The following is a 19,385-nucleotide window of genomic DNA, read 5'->3' as shown; positions in this document are numbered from 1 at the left end:
TTTTTACATTAGTATTCTGAAAAGAAAGAAATGACTCTGGAAAGCAATTTCTGTGTAATATTATATTTAGATTTTTAAATAAGCCTCATTTATCTCCATCATCCATCCATCTGTATAGTCTCTTATATTTCTCTGTAGTGTCACTTTTTCATTTGTGGTTCACAGAAATCAATTTTTTCTCCTTATTCCCATACCTAATCTTCTCATTTTTGGCTACTAGAGTCTGTTCCTGGTATATGTCCTCCCTCTCAAGATTTTCTTTTTAGCCTTTAGCTGTATCTGTCAAGAGAAATAGAAAGATTTTAAAAAGAATAAATTGTACTGAATACTTCAGTTTTGATACATGATCAAATCCCATTTCATTTTTACTCCATAAATCTTCCAGGCCTTATTTTCACCTCTAATCCACATATACAGTCATTTATCATTTAAAATTTTTCATTATACATTCTATTTGATTGTTGGTATATATAATGCTAGCATTCGCACTGCTAAAGCATGTCTACCTAGGTTAGAGAACCCATAAACTAATTAGTGACCATTAAAAATGTTCAAACTTATCAATTATTTAGAAACAACAGATTTTTAACATCTTTCAAAGGCAAAACAGCATAAATTTTAATGCCTAAAATGAAAATAATCATAGTTAAGTAAAAAATGCCCTTTTAAGGGCAAAACCCATGTCATTCTTAACACAGCACATTTTGAAAAATCCACTTCATTTATCAATAAAAATTTCCTGCCCTTTTAAGGGCCACTTGTAGGTAGTTTTAGGTAATTTTTTTCTAATTTTTTATCATATACTTTCTCTTAAATATTAAATAATGCAATCTTTTCAAATATACTGAAATATCTAAATATGTGTTTACTGATACAGCTTTATATCAGGGAATAAAAAGTAATTTTAATATGTTTATCCTTTTAGGTAATATGATATTTTATCAAAAAGTAAAGGTAATAACATGCTAAGACTTCACCCAACATAAGATATTTTGCTCATTTATGTTAAATGATTTAAGATAAAAATTTAAGTAGCTAGTTTAAAAGACATCTGTAAGAACATTGAAAATACCTTTCATATATTTAAGAATTTGTCAGTTCCAGTTTCTACAGTGAAATATTCATCATGTTACCATTACCTGAATGTATGAAATCAAGTCCTTTTGAAATGTATACAATGCTGAAAAAAAAAGTAATGCTTTATCACAATGCTTGAAGAGGGGAAAAAACACAGATATACACAGTCGTGGATGGAAAAGCTAACACTATTTAATAAAAGTAATAACACAGATACGTGAGAGAGACTCACCATCACTGCCAAAGGCTCTGGGATTCAGAGTTGCCTGGAGGCCTTTGGTGTAAGGGTCCAGGGAGGTAAAGGGAGTCAAAAACAGAATGGGAGTCTGAAAAGGAATAGAAGATGACTTCTTTCTAGCAGGAAAATACAAGAAAATGTTTTTTCCTATTATCTAGAAGGCATAGGATTTATGGAGAGACAGAATTAGTGAATAAATTCTCAAGTGAGACAGAACAAGGGGTTACCATATTTAATTAAACATTGCATAACTGTATATATGCCACAGAGACACTATTAAAAACCTGAACCTTGGAACCTTAGAACAGAGCTACTGATGTGTTGATAACTAGTGATGCATTATTCTTTGTCCTTAAGGTTTCTCTGAAATAGATTGTAAATGAAGTGAGATTACTATTTTAGAGCTTCATTAAAATATTAAATATGTATAGTTTCATATTAATATCCTCAGGTTTTTATTTCAAAATTGGGGAAGAGAATAGCTTTAAATTAAAACTATCTAGTTTCAGTTCATATTAGCTTTAAACCCACTCTCATTCTTGTAAGATTATATGTTATCCTTTCCAGTACTGCCTGGTTCTTCACTTTCTCTGGAAATAGGGAAGTGGTTTAGTGGGCTGTTACAAGCTCAAAGAAAGGCGTGAAACTAGAACTTGCTTGCAAAGGGAAGAATGGTACACAAAATGTCATTCTCACGTAGTTCACATTTCACTGCTGCATAAAACTAAAGAAGTCAGTTACCTGCCTGCCCACCTACAGCCTCTTTTTCAAAGGGAAATTGCTCCTTCTCAAAGCTTTACTAAGTTATATGGGCTCTGTTCTGTACCATGTGACTCTTCCCTACCCTATTTACCAGATGCAATTGCAGCTTATGAGACTTGATTCAAAGGACACCAATTCATAGGTTTTATGGAGTCCCACTGGCTTAAAAATACAAGCTGGGTCAATTGGATTCCTTTCTTGGGAATTTGGAATTGAAAAACTGAATGACTGTATTAAGGTTATTAAATATGAAATGTCTGATTTCCTTATGTATTAAGTTTGATAGTTGATATCTCTGACATTTCACTTTGACACTTATTTTTATTGTGATGGTACATCCTCAGTCTTTCAAATGCACATTTTGGTTTATGATTATCTTTCACTTTTTTTTGTAAAGCAATTTTTGTGAAACCATGGATAAGTCAAAAATTTGTGTTATTTTCAGGTATGAGTTCTGTCACGGAACCAATGCAGTGCAGACAGCTCAAAATATTAATGAAGTATTTGGGAAGGATGTGACTAATGAACACATACAGTCAATAGTTTGAGAAGTTCCATTCTGGTGATTTTAACCTTGAAAATGAGCTATGTGGGTGACCTGAGACCAAGGTGGATAATAATGAACTGAAAGCTCTAGTGGAAGCAAATCCATCTCAACCTATGCTTGAATTACAGCAAGGTTTGACATTACTAATCCAATAATATTGGACCATTTGAAACAAATCATCAAGGTAAAGAAGCTGGATAGATGGATTCCACACGAATTAAATGAGTGCCAGAAGAGACATCCTCTTGAAGTTTGCCTTTCTTTGCTGTCACAACATAAAGGTAAACCATCTCTATTAATACTGTATTATTACATGTGATGAAAAACAGATTCTTTTTGACAATCACAAGCATGCAGCACAACAGTTGGATAAGGATGAAGTGCCGAAACACAGTCAAAAATGAAACATTCATCAGAAAAAGCTAATGGTGTCTGGTCATCCAGCGCTGGTATTATCCACTACAGCTTCATGAAACCTGGTCAATCCATTACAGCAGATGTGTACTGCAACCAGTTGGATAAAATAATGAGGATGCATGTGATGCAGCAGCTGAGATTGGTCAATAGAGACAGGCCAATCCTCTTGCAAGACAATGCTTGACCACATGTTGCACAAACAACACTGCTCAAACTACAGAGGCTGGACTTGGAAACTCTGCCATCCACCGTATTCACCAGACCTTGCACTGACTACCATTTCTAAACTTTGGACCACTTCTTGCAAGGAAAAATATTCAATTCTCAACAAGCTGTGGAAAACAACTTTTGTGATTTCATTGCTACTCGCTCTCCAGGTTCCTTTGCTGCTGGCATAAACAAGCTACTGTTAAGATGGCAAAACTGTGTGAATAGTTTAGGTGCATACTTTGATTAATTGTACTGCTTCTTGTTTGACATATAATAAACTACAGTTTTGATTCAAAATCAGGCATTTCATATTTAATGACCCAATAATAGTGAGACTCAAAGCTGAAGGTTCATGATGTAGAGAAAACCTACGGTTCTGTTTGTAAACTGAGATTATAGGGTTTGGCTGGGGGAAAGAATGGAACAGATGTCATTCAGGGGGCAGTCGCTATGAGGAAGTCTCCATGGGGCACAACTGTGCTGCAACTCCTGCTTTGGATTCCTGTGAGACACTTGTTCGAGCCTTTCAATTCTGATCTTCCCTATGCCCTTTCTTGAGCTGGATTGAATTTCTGTTCCTTGGAACCAAAAGAGCCCTAACCCAAATCCTCTCCAACACTAACAGAGTTGCTTCAGTCATGTGCCATGGCAGTAATGAGAATGAATTCATCTGCTGGTGGAAACAATCTACGTAAGGGGAGAACATTCCATAGTATTACCTTTTCTATTGCCAAAAATGTGGAGTTGGTGATGGGCAGATTCAAACACTGACTTGGTTCTTGACATCCTGTATCTGATGAGGGTCCTTCAGTAATAAAGATCTCTTATTTACTGAGATGGGGGTGAGGAATCCAGAATTTCAGTTCACAGGAAGGATTTCCTGTTATACTCTTGGAGGCTGAGGGACTGTAGAAGAATCCTCACCCGATTTCTCCTTCACAGCCTTGAACTCTGGCTACTGCCTAGGAAAGCAGTTGTTAGAGTGAACTGTAAATTCCCTGTATCTATACATCCATCTATCCATGCACCTATCTAGCCAGTCATCCACTCTTTCTCCTCCCACTCTCCCTTCATGCCGTCTTTCTCCCTTTCATCCTTCTCATCTACCCTTACTTTCTTCCATACAGATTTTGAGGAATATTCATTGTGATTTTTAGGTTTACAAATTTCTAAAGACTTCCTTACTCCATAGCCTAGGAAATCTTTCAATTTTAGAATGCATAGTTTTAGGAGCAAATCTGTAGCGTATTTTATCTCAGGTGACAAGAATTGAATTTCAACAGCCAATTGCCTTACATGCATCACGATTATGGTTTCCACAGAAGCAAACTTCGAAATGGCTACCCTTTTTTTCATTCTGATGATGGCAACAATAAATCTTGTATTCTGCATACATTAGGCCTTAACGAATGAATCTAGAAATCTAAAAATAATTTCTGGTTTTTAGTCATTAGAAAGAGAAATCAAATAATAATGTTAATAGTTGACATTTCTATAGCCTTTTAGTTTGCAAAACACTTTTACATGTATGATATGAAATATTACCTCTGAATAAAGCATTAGTTGTGTTTCAGCGAGAAAGCTGAATGTTTGGCGAATTAAGCAACAGGCAAATGTAGAATGTACTCTTTCAACATGTTGGAGGAAGAAACTTGAGAGGAATAATAGCTGAATTTCAAACAGATTAAGTACTTGTATTACTTTCATATTGCTGCCCTTAGCAATTACTACAAGCTTAGTAGCTTAAAACAACACAAGCTTATTATCTTATTGTTTTGTAGGTTAGAAGCTGGGTAAGGGTCTTACTAGCCTAAAATTAAAGTATGGGAAAAACTGTGTTCCTTTCTAGAGGCTCTAGGGGAGAATGTTTCCTGCTTATTCAGAATGTTGACAAAGTTCAGCTCCTTGTGGTTGTAAGACTGAGGTCATCATTTTTTTATTAGCTATAAACTGAGACCTGTTTCCAGCTTCTAGAGGCTGCTGTGCTCCTAGGCTTGTGGCCTCCTTCCTTCATCTTCAAAGTTAGCAAGGTGGGTTGAGTCCTCACATGGCATCTCTCTGACTCCATCTGGAAAAGATTCTCCATTTTTAAGGACTGATGTGATTAGATGGGGCACACCCACATCATCTAGGATAATTTTCCCATCTCAAGGTTTGTAAACTTAATTACATCTGCAGAGTACCTTTTGCCATGTAAGGTAACATTCATAGGTTCTGTAGATCTGGTTGTGGAAATCCTTGGTAAGGGAGCATTATTCTGTCACAGTGACTAACTTCAAATATGTTTACTGATTTTGAATCGACTTTTTCACTGTAATCTCCCTCTACCCACCTCTTTCTCTCAAATGGTCTTAAAACAGAAAACTACAATCATAACAAACTATTAGAATGAAGTGTAAGCACAGATGACCTTAACTTCATAAAAAGGCTAACACATCATTCTGTCATTTTAACTAAAATATGTAGTTTTTTGTTTTTAGCTTTGGAACATTTTATAAAGTACCTACCATTTAGTTTAGATATTAACATTTTAACCTTATTCAACTCCCTTTTCTTTTTTAATAAATGAAACATAAAATCTCTCCACCACAACTCCTTCTTGCCTCTCCAGAGGTAATCATTATCATGAAGTCAGTGTGCTTTTAAACTACACAGGAATATATATACATGTATATATAAGCAACATAACATTATTTTTGCATTTTAGGATTTTTAGTAGTATCCTATCAAACTTTTGGCAACTTACCTTTTTGCATATTGTTTTGGTATTCATTTTGATGCATGCAGATCATTATAACTATAGTATAATATTTCATTGTTTTCGATTATAGGGATGTTTTAGTCAGCATAGGCTGCCATTACAAAATGCCATAGACTGGGTAGCTTAAACAACAGAAACTTACTTTCTCACAGTTCTGGAGGCCAGACGTCTGAGATCAGGGTGCCAGCATGGTCGGGTGCTGGTGGGAGCTCTCTTCCTGGCTTGCAGATGGCCACCTTCTTGCTGTGTCCTCACATGGTGGAGAGAGCATCTCTCTGGTATTTCTTATAAAGACAATCTTTTCATATCAGGGACCCACCCTTATAACCTCACTGAACTTCAGCTACGTTTCCTTAAAGGCCCTCATATCCAAATAGTCATATTGGGGGTCAGGGTTTAATGTATAAATTTGGGGGAAACACAATTCAGTTCATAGCAAGGGGTATTTATGATTATTTTGATTTTCTCAATGATGCATGTGATGAGATCCTCAGCTTGGGCAAGCAGAAGTGAGGGGCTGGAGAGGAAGGGAGGACTGTGAGGAAGAATTTGAGTGAAATTATGAACTTACTAGAGAAATACAGTAACATTGCTAGGCCTATCTGAGGTTTGTGGTCATGAATTTATAATCAGGTCTGTCCAACTGTGATTTCTCCAGCTTGTTTTTCTGATGTAGGAATAGAAAAGGCAAAAATATGAGAGTTCAGGAATGGAGTTTAGGGAAGTGAGGACAATAAAGGAAAGAGCAATGTTGTTGAAAGTTTTACAGAATGATTATGATGGTAAGGATAAAGGTGAATAGAGAAAGTTGTTTTTCAGATTTTGGAATATTTGCATCACACTTAATGGCTGAGCATCCTAAATTCAAAAATCCAAAATCTGAAATGTTCCCAGGACTATTTCCCCCTTGTGCATCACGCTGGTACTCAAAATTTTGGATTTTTGGATAAAAGACACTCAACCTGTATACTTATAATTTATTAAGTTTAAAGAAATATAGCTAATTTAAATTATTCCTGAGGAATCTATAAACAAAAATTATCATGTACACTGTTAAAACCGGAAACACATCATTACTTTCTTGTGACTCAGGGCTAATCTGTATTATTTATTTTAAATTAAGTGTTAGCAAAATGCAACATAGGGATACTTAAAAATGACACTGTATTGACTCTACCAATTATCTGCACATAATTTATGCAAAAGTTCTAAGTATTTTTCTCTATGGTCATCTAATAAAGACACTTCTAATTTTTTATAATAAGCCAACACACTTTCATATACTATCAATTAATTTTATTAGATTGAAGAAACTATGTGAAATATGGCCAAAAATAATCATCATGCATTTACAAAACAATTGGTATAGTATGAAATACTTGCTATTCAGAGTCAACTAATATTTATTGAGCACCTCCTATTTTCCAGGGCCAGGAAGATGTTTGTAACCTTACAGAATTCTAAAAATGATCCTTTTAGATAGATAATAGTATTTTCCATTTCACAGATGATAAAACTAAGAATCAGACTGACAAGACCTTGCTCACCACCACAGGCAGTAATGTATTTAATGATACTGCCAATGTTAAGAAAATATATCTATTTTTCAAATTTGTATTGTTACCACAATCTCTTCACTTTTACATTTTTCTGAAATTCCTGTATACATAATCAGTATTTTTATTTATACCACCATCACTTCCCTTTCCTAAGAGAAAACCTTTGTCTCTCTAGGGTCATCACCATTAATAATTTCTTGCTTATAAATTTTAATAAAATATATATAAGTGTATATATGGTTTTGACACTTATTTTGATGCATGTAGATTTTAACTATTGTATGATATTTCATCGTTTTGGATTACAGGGATGTTTTAGTCAGCACAGGCTGCCATTATAAAATAACATGGACTGGGTAGCTTAAACAACAGAAACTTATTTTCTCACAGTTCTGGAGTAATATAGTATTCCTCTATTATTCTGGAATTTAAAACTGACACAAGCACACACTTCAAAAGCTACACCTGTTAAGAAATAAACTACGATTTCTAAAATATACTTACATTTATTTAAAATTAACCTCACTAAAATTTTTGGTTTATAAATATAACTGTATAAATACAGGATGTTAAGAAGCTGAAATGACCATGTATTATGACAGCCACATATAAGGTACTGAAATACATACTTTTTCAAGTTTGAAGTACCCCTCCTAAAAACCGGGCTAATGGGTGACTCCTTATTTTAGTTTAACTAGAACAAAAAATGTATTTTACTTTATATTACAGATATATAACCATAGCCAAAAAAATCAACCACCACAGAATCCAATAAATATTGAGGATAACCCAATAATTAATATTATCAAATTCTAGCCAACTTCCAGTATTATGTATGTATATATTATCTTATAGAAAACTGGTTCTAATAAAATATCTTAATAGAAAATGGAACAATAAAGAAACAGACTATTAGAGATCTAGTAAATTCTCTTATTTTGCAGATTAGGGACTGAGGCTCAATCTTGATAAGTAACTTGCTCAGGTCATATACCAGTGGTAAAATCAGGACTCATTCCTGAACTTGACTTCTATTCCAGGCTCTTTTGACTGTATCTTTGTTCTCTCATGTTATGACTATCATTTTTTCACCATACTTTAATTTGGAAAATTATCAAGTAATAAAACTTTTTCTCTTCAGTCCAACAATTGTCTGGTTTTTCTAAAAAATGAGCATTACAAGAACAGGATGCAGTTCATAACATTAAACAACTCTCATAGGTTCATTAAGATGCAATCTTTATACAGGAAAAATTCACTTTACATATAATTTGGTTTGACTGGGAAAAGCTTATTTAACAGTCACAGCTTTAAAACTTCTTTACTCTATATCATAGTGACTTCATATGTTGTAAAATGATTTTCTATAATCTTGACATTTTCTTCCGATAGCCAGTTTTCCTGCTTTAGCTGCCTTACAAGAGCTTCCAAAGATTTCAACCTTCCTAGAGTTTGCTGCTCTTGTAGCTCAAGAAGAGTTATCTTCGAATGTAGCTTAGAGACTTTCTGCCAAAGATGTTCCTTATTTACATCTTGTCTGCAGTAAGAATGTTCAATTTGTAAAACTTCCGTCCCATAGTCTACATCCTTATATAAAGAGTCTTCAATGTCTGTGTCCTCCATTTCCATGGTTTCTTTTTGGGCAGATATAAAAGAATTAACTGCAGGTTTAGAATTTTCTGCAGGTACAAAAATGGCAATAATAGATTCTTTATTTGTGTTTAATTCTTCAACTGTTTGATTAATTGTGCTGAATAAGAATGGCTTTTCCTGTGCTGACTTAATTTCCACGGAATTACTGGTTAAGCTTGGATTAGCAAGATGATTGGTAGTTATTTCAAGCACTTCCTGGGTTTCCAAAGACTGATAAACACCTTCTGAATTTGAAGTTGTCAAAGTAATAGTTGTAGAATTTAGATTCTCAAAAGATGTGTGAAAACCACCTATATCTATATCTTGGTTAACTGATGTTTCCAAGGTAGATTCTGGTTTTCCCGTATCTTGTTTAACTAGATTAAGAGTTAACATGTTATTTTGTATAATTTCTGTTTTTGGAGCTTGTGGCTTCAACAAAGCAGATGAATCTGGTAATTCTGCATGTTCAGGGGGCATATCTGTGTTAACTACATTTTTATTTGCCTCATTTAATGCAAATGATTCTTCTGACTTGACTTTTAGGCATACTTCTTTCTCATTTTCCAATTTTTTCTTCTGGGGTTTTTTTTTGGAAGGATCTTTTCCCTAGAAAATAATATTTTCAAATTCTGAAAAAGATAGCCTTTACAGGCATTCTCTTATTAGTTAGTGCTGACTACAACTTGGAGCAGTATACTGGCCAAGAAAATTTATTCAATTTAAAAAATGTTCTAAATATATAATAAATATACCTTAGAGTGTTTTTTAAAAAGCATTAAACCCATTTGATATATGACAAACATTTCAGATCATTCAAAAGACCAGTAAAAAATTTATTAACTTATGTTAATAACTTAATAATAATGTATCTATCTTTTGCTTCTCTTGAGCTGTGCTTCATGACCATTTAAATTTTTAAAAAGTTATCACACCTTTAGTAAAAGCACAAATTAGTGTTCCTTTTTCTCATATATCTGTTTTCCCAAGTTACCTTTCCCTTTCACTGTCTTCACCTGATCACCTGCCACCCTGCTCAGTATTACCCATCTCCCCTACCCCCAATACCTGATTGTCTTCAGGCAAAGAAAATATTGTTGGAATTGCAGTTTGTTTTAAATACCGAATACCCCATCTGATGTCAAGAGAGTCAGGAGTAAAATGGTCACTACACAGGAACTGGTATTTACTGGGAACCCATGAATCTCGTTTCATATTCTTTAACCACTTTTCAAGTCTTTCTTTGTCATGCAGAGGAAATCTGAAATTAAAAAAAAGAGAGAAAATTTTGCTATATTTTCATAGTTTTCCCGTATTTCTGGCTTACATATCTAGGTAATCTATGCATTAAGTGCTATGAGAGCAACACACCCATCCCTACCAAATAAGAGCATCTTCATAACAACTACTATCATCTCTGCAGTGAAAGAACTAAGATATAAGATATGTAGCCAAAGCTTTTGTCTGGGAAGAGCTGAACATATTCACAGTGCTTTTAAGTAAAATATATGTGTTCTTATAAAGGATAAAAATCTATCCCTATTTTCTATGAATTATGTTCCATTTTTACTTTGTTGTATAGTTTGCCTAGAACAAGGAAAGAACTTTTTGTAAATTACAAATTCCTATCCAAGGTATTTCACACTAATACAAGTCAAATGGTTTATTATCTATAATTCAAGGTATTGAGCTTTAGGCCATTACTTATATTAATATTTTTAAAATAAGGAGATGTTATTTCAAACAAATGATTTAGCTGAAAAAAATGAACATTCTTATAAAATTAATATTCTCTTTACGGGCATCAGCCTCATTCTACTCATATGTAATTTTTAGTCTAATATTACTAGATTTCTATAATCAATGGACTGAGAACTCCAAAATTCAAGTTCTAAAAGAGAAACTCTGATATAAGAAAAGAATTATACATGTTAAAAAGGATGGACTCAGATATTTTATATGAAACAAATAAAATATAAAAGATAAAGGCAAGACATTTCTCTATACATTTTGTTCCTGTACTGACAAGAACCTGGATTTAGAGTTGGTACTAAAGTATTGCAATATGTTTTATAGGCAAAACTGGACTAATGGCAGAATTTGATAGAAAATTTTTGCTACTAAATAGGTTTGGGTTAATGTGTATTAAACACTAGTTGACGGTGGTTTATATTTCGTTTGATAACTTTCCAAGAATGCAGTCCAAGATATATACTACATTAACAATTTCCTGTTTTTAAAAAATAGTAAAAACATAAGGTTTCTATATAAAATGTAGCTGTTGTATATTCCTTCCCCCTAACCACTTAGCATGATTTTTCTAAGTTTTGGTAACTTTATAAGATGCTGTGGTGAGAGTTTGGGTACTTTGTCAGAATTTTTAATCCTGACATCCTTACATGGAAAAATCAGATGAACTATCTTTGGAAGTTCTCACCATACAAACAGTATTAATACATGTTTGAAAATATTTTAACCTTATACATATCAATAACTTAGGTTTTAAGTATGACAGGCATAACCAGAAAAAGCATTAAAGGCAAAAATAACTTTTTTTTTTTCAGCAGACCAGAATTCTGCTAGCCATAGGTAAGAGCAGACCTTTTGTTACATCTAAAATGAGAATATGCCTTTTATAATAATGTTTATATAAATTCATGTATATTTGTAAATTATTTCCATTACATCTATATGCTAAGTTATCAAATCATCAGTAAAATGTACTTTGCGAATATCCTTGGTAACTAGATTTCCTCCATTCTTGAACACGTAAATCTCTAAGAAATCTAGACTACATTTCCTGAATAACTTATTATCTTTATATTGGTTTAAAGTGTTTGACTGGTAATTTTGTTTCACTGTCTTATGCAATTCTCAACAAAGCATAAGATAATCACAGTATAAACTGGACATTATATGTATACATCCAAATGCATAAAAATTTATACTATCGCTTGCTGTAGTGTTAATACGAGTAAATTCAACTCTTCAAGTTTGGTGCTATTGGGGAATTTTTAAAACTAAATCAATTTTTATTTTGTGAATTATACATGGAATTTTAAAAATCCATAAAAAAATTCCACTTTCACTAACTTCCCATTTTGAAAAAAATATATAACTCACTTACCGTTATTTTTTTCCTTCTTAAAAACATTAACTGTGAGGTCCACAAAAATTTCAAAAATTTTTAGTCTGGTTATGCCCCCTCCAATATCAAAGGCCAAATAAATCTGGGAAACATGGGGCTGTATCAAGTTCAACATAATCTTTTGCTAGAAACCTCAGAGCCAGAGCCATTAATATAGTAACATTTCCCTATCAACTAAAGGTAGATTAGATTTTTTTCTCCCAAAATCTCTCTTTGCATCTTGAGGAAGGGCTTCAGAGGTGACAAGCCTGGAAAGAATGCCAGGTGGTGTCAATTACTTGGTGTTAACAGGTTTTTTCCATTACTTAAGATACTGATTAGTTTATCATTAGTAAATGAGAGCTTCAGGTCTAAAGTAAAATGAGCTTCACCAAATAACTGGAGAAAATCTGAAGAAAGGAAAAGACAATCAGGTTAGATCTAAATGAATTGTTTTTAAATACAAAAAAGTGGAATGTATTTTAAATATGCTGATTGTCATAGGCTTTTTACATATATTAAGGATGTACTACCTCCAAGTGCCGTTTTACCTCTTCGCACGTTAAGTATGAATTAAGTACTACTACTATCTCCACTTTACAGATGAGAAATCTGAGGCACCAAGAGCTTAAATAACTGCAGGTCATTCAGCTGTAAAGCAGCGCAACCAGGATTTGAATCTACTAAGAGCCTGGCTTTGGAGCCTGGATTCTTAATTATTATACAACACTGCTTCCCTTTTCTTCTGAATAAAAATCAGTACTTCAATAGCTTCATGGAAATACTCTGTGGCTGTAGTAATGCAAAATAACACTTACCTACTCTGTTCTCTGTACCAAGGAAGACTATATACAGCCCTGAGCAGAGGACAGTTTATAATTCTGGCTCTGACACAAAACTTTCAAGTTCGGTTACCTCATCTTTCTGGGCCTCAGTTTCCTTAGGAGAAAGGTGGGATTATATTATACTTAGGCGACCTAACTCATAGGGAGTGTAAATCAACTTTGAGTGCACCTTCCCACTTCACAGGTTTGATGTACCTTAAATGGTGGTTAACGTTTCAGTGAAATGAGGTCAGGAGAGGCGGGGGAAAGGCTCTGAAAAGCAGAGCACCGCGCAGACTTAACTGTTTTTTTAACTTTTTTTTTTAACCCCCAACAGGCCCCTATGCCTCGCCACCAGCCCGGCGACCTCGCTCACGAAAGGCATTGCTGGGTAAACTGAACTCAAGTCTTCGTGCCCCTGTCCTGTGCAGTGACCATCCATGTCTGGAGTGCTGAGCACTAATTTTTAGAGCAGACAGGAAGGAGACACGCAAACCCAAAGGCCACAGGACAGCGGCCCAAAGGCGAGGCTTGCGCTTCTGCTCCTGAGGCAACTTACGGGTAAAAACTCGGCTTCCGGTCTTTATTGTTTCGTCCCCGGCGGTTCTTGCAGCAAATCGCTGCGCAATAGCGAGGCATTGCTCGGGTGAGGCCCCAGGACAGAGGGGCCAGCAAGGGGCACAGGCCAGCCCTCCTCGCTGAGGCGGAGCCCCAGGTCCAGGTCGCCTGATCCACCGCGCCTGCGCCGGAATCTTCCCGGGGAAAAGTCGCCTCCACCCTCGACCCACTTCCGCCTCCACGGGCTTCAGCCCCGCCTTTTCCAGGGTTGGGGCCAGAAGTGACGCACAGGCTGAGCGGCAACAACAGTTTTCCACGTGCGCGTAGGGCGCCAGGGTCACGTGGGGAGGTGAGAGCCAATGAGGAAGCGTTTCGTGTAGGTCTTCTCCTGAGGTGGTGGCTCCTGTGGAGGCCGCCCGCCAGAAGGGAGCGGGCTGAGGGACTCGGCGGTGGCTTCGGGAGCGCGAGACCGGTGTGCAAGCGGCAGCGGAGCGCGCGCCGGCTCCGGGAGGCCGCGGTGAGGGGCCAAGCCCGAGCAGCCGAACCGAGCCTGTCGTCAGCGTCGCCGGCGCCTCCGCTCTGTGGAGAAGCCCCAGCAGCCTGCGGGTGCGAGCGAGGGACGAGGCCGGGGTCGTGGGGAGGGGAGTCTGGGGCGTCCCGGGAGCCCAGGCCTGTCTTTGTTGGCCTCCTCGGCCCTGGTGTCCGCCACACCGGCTGCGTGTTCTTGAAGGGAATAGAAGGAAGGAGAGAGCCGAGCCACAGAATAGTGCGTTTTGTGCTGTGGGTAGCGCCGCTGGCTCTGTCGGCATCGGACAGCTCCTCCGAGGACTGGACGCCGGGCCGCGAGGAGCCCCTGCGGCGGGGCCCGGAAGGGCAAGGGCGTGCGCCTGTCGCCCGTGGGTTACGGGGGCCGGCCCGACCCTGCCGGTCACCGGGCGCTGGGGAGTGGGGCCCAGCCTGCAGACAGGAGGCTTCGTCTTGGGAACGAGAAGTCAGTGTAATGCCACAGTTAGTTTGCTAAGACAGGGTCAGAGGTTCTACTCGAAACCGTGGAGTAACGCTCATCAGACCGGTAAGGTGCGTCTGTCAGTTTTAGGTCCGCGCTTTGATGAGGGAGCAGCCTGCAGTCCAGGCAGCGTCGTCTTCACACCAGGAGGTGGTGCTTGATCTTTGGTACCCGTGACTGTGAGTAACTCTGGAAAGGAGTACTCCACCTGCTAGTGACTCTCGGACAAGGCCGCAGGAGGGGAGGCAGGCAGTTTCCACAAACCGCGGTGTCTTCCGTCAGACTTGTTATTACGGACTCCTGTGGTACAGTGTTCGAAAAACAGGACCACTTCATTTTGACTCTTGAGTCATGAAACATACATTGTCAAGAATTTTAAGTGAAAAACTTCTTTAATGGTTTAAAAGTAAGAGAAATATTTTAACTACTGAGAAGTTTGAAAGTAAGAATCTAAGTTATCTAGAGGACAGATATCAGAGTTCGCTTTTCTGGTGGCCTTAGCAGAAATCTTAAATTCTATTAATGATGAGTTTTAAACAGAACGTATTTATCCATGGTTCTTTGTTAAACATTTGAGATCTTATTTTTTAAAAAAATACGTTCTACTGTATTGTCAGTACTGTGATACTAAGTTCTCTATTTGCAGTCCTTGGCTCACCCTGCTGAAGTGACAGCTGAATTGGTGCTTTTTTAGGGAGAGAAGATTACTGCTAATTAGACATACTGAACTAATGCCCTCCTTTTTTTTCCTGGGAAGTTAAATACCTTATTAACTCCTCAGAATATGAATTCTTGAAAGGAAGATTGGGATCCTTTAAAATATTATTTGAATCCCCCACCCTTTTTTTTTAAACAATGCTTGCTTATGATTAGTCTTCAATATTATAAAAATCAGTTACTGAAAAGTTTGTCTTCTCTGTGTATGGCCAGAGTATTAGTCAAAGCCAAAAAATATTTTTCTCAATTTGGTTGAATTCTATTAATATTTGCTCTCAACAAGGTTAAGCCGATTTGGGAGTTATAAAACCCATATAAATGAAGTAATACGTGAACAGGTACAAGATAAACTGTATGCTTAACATTTTGATACTTCATTAGGTTTACCTTATATCCCAAAGATTCATTGGGTTTCTTTTAGAAGAAAAAAGTCTTAGATTAGCTCCATGAATAAAATTTTTTTTCTTTTCTTTTTTAGGATATTAGAAATGGCTACTCCCCAGTCAGTTTTCATCTTTGCAATCTGCATTTTAATGATAACAGAATTAATTCTGGCCTCAAAAAGCTATTATGATATCTTAGGTGTGCCAAAATCAGCATCAGAGCGCCAAATCAAGAAGGCCTTTCACAAGTTGGCCATGAAGTACCACCCTGACAAAAATAAGAGCCCTGATGCTGAAGCAAAATTCAGAGAGATTGCAGAAGGTAAATAAATGACTATCTTTGAGGTCTCATGGGTATTAACTAATAAGGAGAATGATAACTAAGAAGCGTGTATGTATTTGAAGGTTTTGTGAAGATGGGTGGGGGAGTGGGATTTACGTATAAATAGATTCTCTGAGATTATTTTCTGCTGACATACTTTGATTCTGAAATGAATGTATGAAGGACAGTACATAATTTTGTCGGTATACAGATCTAAAAATGCTAAAAAATCTATTATTTCAGTCTATTATTTATAAAATCACTGTTGCTTCTGTGATGAAAGGAATTTTAGCTACCTCTAATTCTTAGCAATTAATTTATGAAATACAGTATTTTACTCTATAGATTATAAAAAAATTAAAGTAAGACTCTAAAATGCCTTATTTTCTTCTTCATTTGATGTATGTTTCAAAGCCATATTTGCCTGTAAAGAAAAAGTTGAAGCAAGTTCTGACTTAAGACTAGTTCAAAAACAGATTGCACCTCCTGAGCATTCAGTAATTATTGGTGGGTAGAGGTAACTGAGTAGGGAATTACAATTAAACATTTACTTCGACTACTAAGGAAGTAGAAAAAAAGTCTTAATTCTTATTAATTAGTATATTTGACTATTTAATTCTTTAATACAAGTAATGGTTTCACACAAATAATATGAAGATTAAAGAACTCCATAATTATTGCCTACATGTTTATTTTACTAATGGTAGCAGTCATTTAATAAATATTTATTGGGTATTTGCTAGAAGTGGCATTGTGCTAACTGCTGACAGTACAGCAGTGAATCAAACAAAAAGTCTATGTCTTGTTTTATAACTTCATTTTAACTTAATGGTTATGTTTGTAATGTTTTGGCTTATTGTGATTTGAAATTCTTTCCTAAAATAATAGTTGAATTCACTTATTTGAAGAGATTTGAATATATGTAATTTTGAATATTTTACCTTCAGTTTCTAAAGTATTTTTGTTTCTTTCAGCATATGAAACACTTTCAGATGCTAATAGGCGAAAAGAGTATGATACACTTGGACATAGTGCTTTTACTAATGGTAAAGGACAAAGAGGTAGTGGAAGTCCTTTTGAGCAATCGTTTAACTTCAATTTTGATGACTTATTTAAAGACTTTGGTTTTTTTGGTGAAAACCAAAACACTCGGTCCAAGAAGCATTTTGAAAATCATTTCCAGACACGCCAGGATGGTTCCAGTAGACAAAGGCATCATTTCCAGGAGTTTTCTTTTGGAGGTGGACTGTTTGATGACATGTTTGAAGATATGGAGAAAATGTTTTCCTTTAGTGGTTTTGACACGACCAATCAGCACACAGTACAGACTGAAAATAGATTCCATGGATCTAGCAAGCACTGCAGGACTGTCACTCAACGAAGAGGAAATATGGTTACTACATACACTGACTGTTCAGGACAGTAGTTCGTTTTTGCTCTGTTCTCATTAAACGCAACTAGTTCACTCTTCCTCAGTATCTTTGATGCAAAACAATTTTCTGTGAACTATTTTGACAAGTGCATGATTTCACTTTAAACAACTTGACATAGCTATTAAATATATTTAAGTTGTTTTTGACAAATTCAGCAATATTCAACTAGTAGGCAAAATGCTAAATTATTAATTTCTCTGATTAGGAAAGGTTCTTTAAGAAAAGATATAATTCCACCTAGTCCTTTTTCTCTATCTGCCCTTGAGCTCACTAATGTGGCCAGTTTTATTACCAAGAATAGATTGCGTTTGCCTGATATATATTTAAAGATTAAACTTTAAAAAGTTATTGTAGACTTAAATTGTGTGAACTTGAATGATTTTTGCAGTGAAACCTTTACTAATGTAAAATTGCATGCTCTGTGGCAGCTGTGACTTGGGTTGCTAAATGTACATGAAACTGTGTAATTGAGTTATTCAGCAAAGGAGAACAGTATCTTGGTTAATTGCCACTGAAAGCTTTAGAAATGGATGGTTTGATACTTAACACAGAACCATACTTTTCTACAGTAAAATTGGGGTAAAAAATGATTTTATTGCTTATAGTCTTTTGGGCTGGAAAAAAGTTGAAAACTTATGAAATATTGCCAAGAGATTGTTACGTGTTTGGTCCCCGCCTAAAAATAATTTTATAGTGTTGAAATCATAGCTACTTATACATCTTTCATATTTCTTTCTTAGTTGTTGGCACTCTAGGTTTTACTATGGTTTTTGTGTGTGTGTAGTTCCTCTTTGTACTCATCTTTATCTAGAGATTGACTAATACCTCATTCTGTTTGTAAAACCAGCCAGTAATTTCTGTGCAACCTTATTATGTGCAATATTTTTAAATCCTAAGAAATGTGTGCTTTTCTTTTCAGATAGACTTAATTTTCTTTAGTTCTGCACTTTTCCACATTATACTCCGTATGAGTATTAATCCTATGGATACATATTAAAACTAGTAAATGTCTCATACAACATAGTATGTGAGTGAGAGGAATATAAATATTTACAACCTGATGTTCTTTGTTGTCATTTTATTATTAAAAGTTTATTAAGCAGCTCTGGAGGCATGGAGGATATATAAGCATTGGGGCTATGCTGATCAAAGGCTGTATTCCTGGAATTACTTTTGACTAACCTGAAAATCCTGATAGGATCTTGTTTGAGTGCCATTTGGTAATTTCTATTGCCTTCATATCATCCTCCTCCTCTCACAAATTTTGGTAGCTTGAAGATTTTGTTAATTATGATTTTATTGTATTTGCTTGCTAGGAGTAAGTTGTTCATGCCACCAGTTCTTTCCCTTTTTAGGCCAGGTTGGGAAAAAGCAGAGACTTTGCGTAAAGCTGTATTTGTTATTCATCTTTAATTTGAAAACTATTAAGAAAATGAATTTATTGTATTTACGTACCCTACTTATGTCCTAGAAGTTATACCTACTAGTTAGTTTTGTTTGATAATAATGAAATAGCCATATCTTGAATTTTGGTCTGAGGATTATCTATAGCATATTAAACAACAAATAAGGCCAAAGAAAAAAGTCTCATTTTCAAATGAAGATTAACTTGATGCATTTTTTTGTTGTTAGCATGTGTCTCCTTTTTTCCCAGGGCCTGGTAATCTTGTTTTCCCCATTTTGAACATTTATTTTGATTTTCTCTTTTCTAACCTTCATTTGGCTGTTGGGCATAATTTTTGCAAGGATAAGTGGACTCTGCATCATTCAAACTTAAGATACAAACTAAATACTGATACAGGTAATTTATAG

The 19,385-nt window shown here is 35.8% G+C and overlaps 2 protein-coding genes and 1 long non-coding RNA gene across 9 annotated transcripts; 1 reads left to right on the top strand and 2 right to left on the bottom strand.

The window, feature by feature from the left end:
• Positions 1-58: 58 nt before the first annotated feature.
• On the bottom strand, positions 59-4,833 carry LOC123647705. 3 transcript variants are annotated; one of them, XR_006738315.1, is made up of 4 exons: positions 3,971-4,833; positions 1,310-1,403; positions 1,140-1,180; positions 59-279 (listed from the first exon to the last, which is right to left on the bottom strand). It is a non-coding gene; the product is annotated as an uncharacterized LOC123647705 (long non-coding RNA). The 3 variants fall into 3 exon arrangements; XR_006738316.1 differs by lacking the exon at positions 1,140-1,180; XR_006738314.1 differs by lacking the exon at positions 59-279 and having other exon boundaries at positions 592-1,180.
• A 2,458-nt stretch (positions 4,834-7,291) lies between these two features.
• THAP5 (THAP domain containing 5) lies at positions 7,292-13,969 on the bottom strand. The gene is made up of 3 exons (XM_045565395.1): positions 13,714-13,969; positions 10,272-10,464; positions 7,292-9,812 (listed from the first exon to the last, which is right to left on the bottom strand). The coding sequence occupies exons 1-3, from the start codon at positions 13,791-13,793 to the stop codon at positions 8,898-8,900; spliced, it is 1,188 nt and encodes a 395-aa protein (XP_045421351.1). The 5' UTR covers positions 13,794-13,969; the 3' UTR covers positions 7,292-8,897.
• A 123-nt stretch (positions 13,970-14,092) lies between these two features.
• Positions 14,093-19,175, top strand: DNAJB9 (DnaJ heat shock protein family (Hsp40) member B9). Of its 5 annotated transcripts, XM_045565393.1 has the most exons (4): positions 14,093-14,318; positions 14,803-15,124; positions 15,914-16,140; positions 17,115-19,175. In XM_045565393.1, the coding sequence occupies exons 3-4, from the start codon at positions 15,924-15,926 to the stop codon at positions 17,564-17,566; spliced, it is 669 nt and encodes a 222-aa protein (XP_045421349.1). In that variant the 5' UTR covers positions 14,093-14,318; positions 14,803-15,124; positions 15,914-15,923; the 3' UTR covers positions 17,567-19,175. The 5 variants fall into 5 exon arrangements, with proteins under 5 accessions (XP_045421349.1, XP_045421347.1, XP_045421350.1 ...); XM_045565391.1 differs by lacking the exon at positions 14,803-15,124; XM_045565394.1 differs by lacking the exons at positions 14,093-14,318; positions 14,803-15,124 and adding an exon at positions 14,341-14,789.
• Positions 19,176-19,385: the final 210 nt, after the last annotated feature.

This window comes from Lemur catta, chromosome 11 (genome assembly GCF_020740605.2).
Source record: "Lemur catta isolate mLemCat1 chromosome 11, mLemCat1.pri, whole genome shotgun sequence".
Lineage (NCBI taxonomy): Eukaryota > Metazoa > Chordata > Mammalia > Primates > Lemuridae > Lemur > Lemur catta.
This window is presented reverse-complemented; position numbering and strand designations above follow the sequence as displayed.

Bases quoted from the DNA above. Each gene is read 5' to 3' on its own strand.
- THAP5 (XM_045565395.1), bottom strand. From the start codon at position 13,793: ATGCCTCGCTATTGCGCAGCGATTTGCTGCAAGAACCGCCGGGGACGA. The intron at 10,465-13,713 runs GTAAGTTGCCTC...TTTTAATTTCAG, and splicing joins CGGAAGCCGAGTTTTTACCC to ATTTCCTCTGCATGACAAAG. The intron at 9,813-10,271 runs GTATTGGGGGTA...ATTATTTTCTAG, and splicing joins CTTTGCCTGAAGACAATCAG to GGAAAAGATCCTTCCAAAAA.
- DNAJB9 (XM_045565391.1), top strand. From the start codon at position 15,924: ATGGCTACTCCCCAGTCAGTTTTCATCTTTGCAATCTGCATTTTAATG. The intron at 16,141-17,114 runs GTAAATAAATGA...TGTTTCTTTCAG, and splicing joins ATTCAGAGAGATTGCAGAAG to CATATGAAACACTTTCAGAT.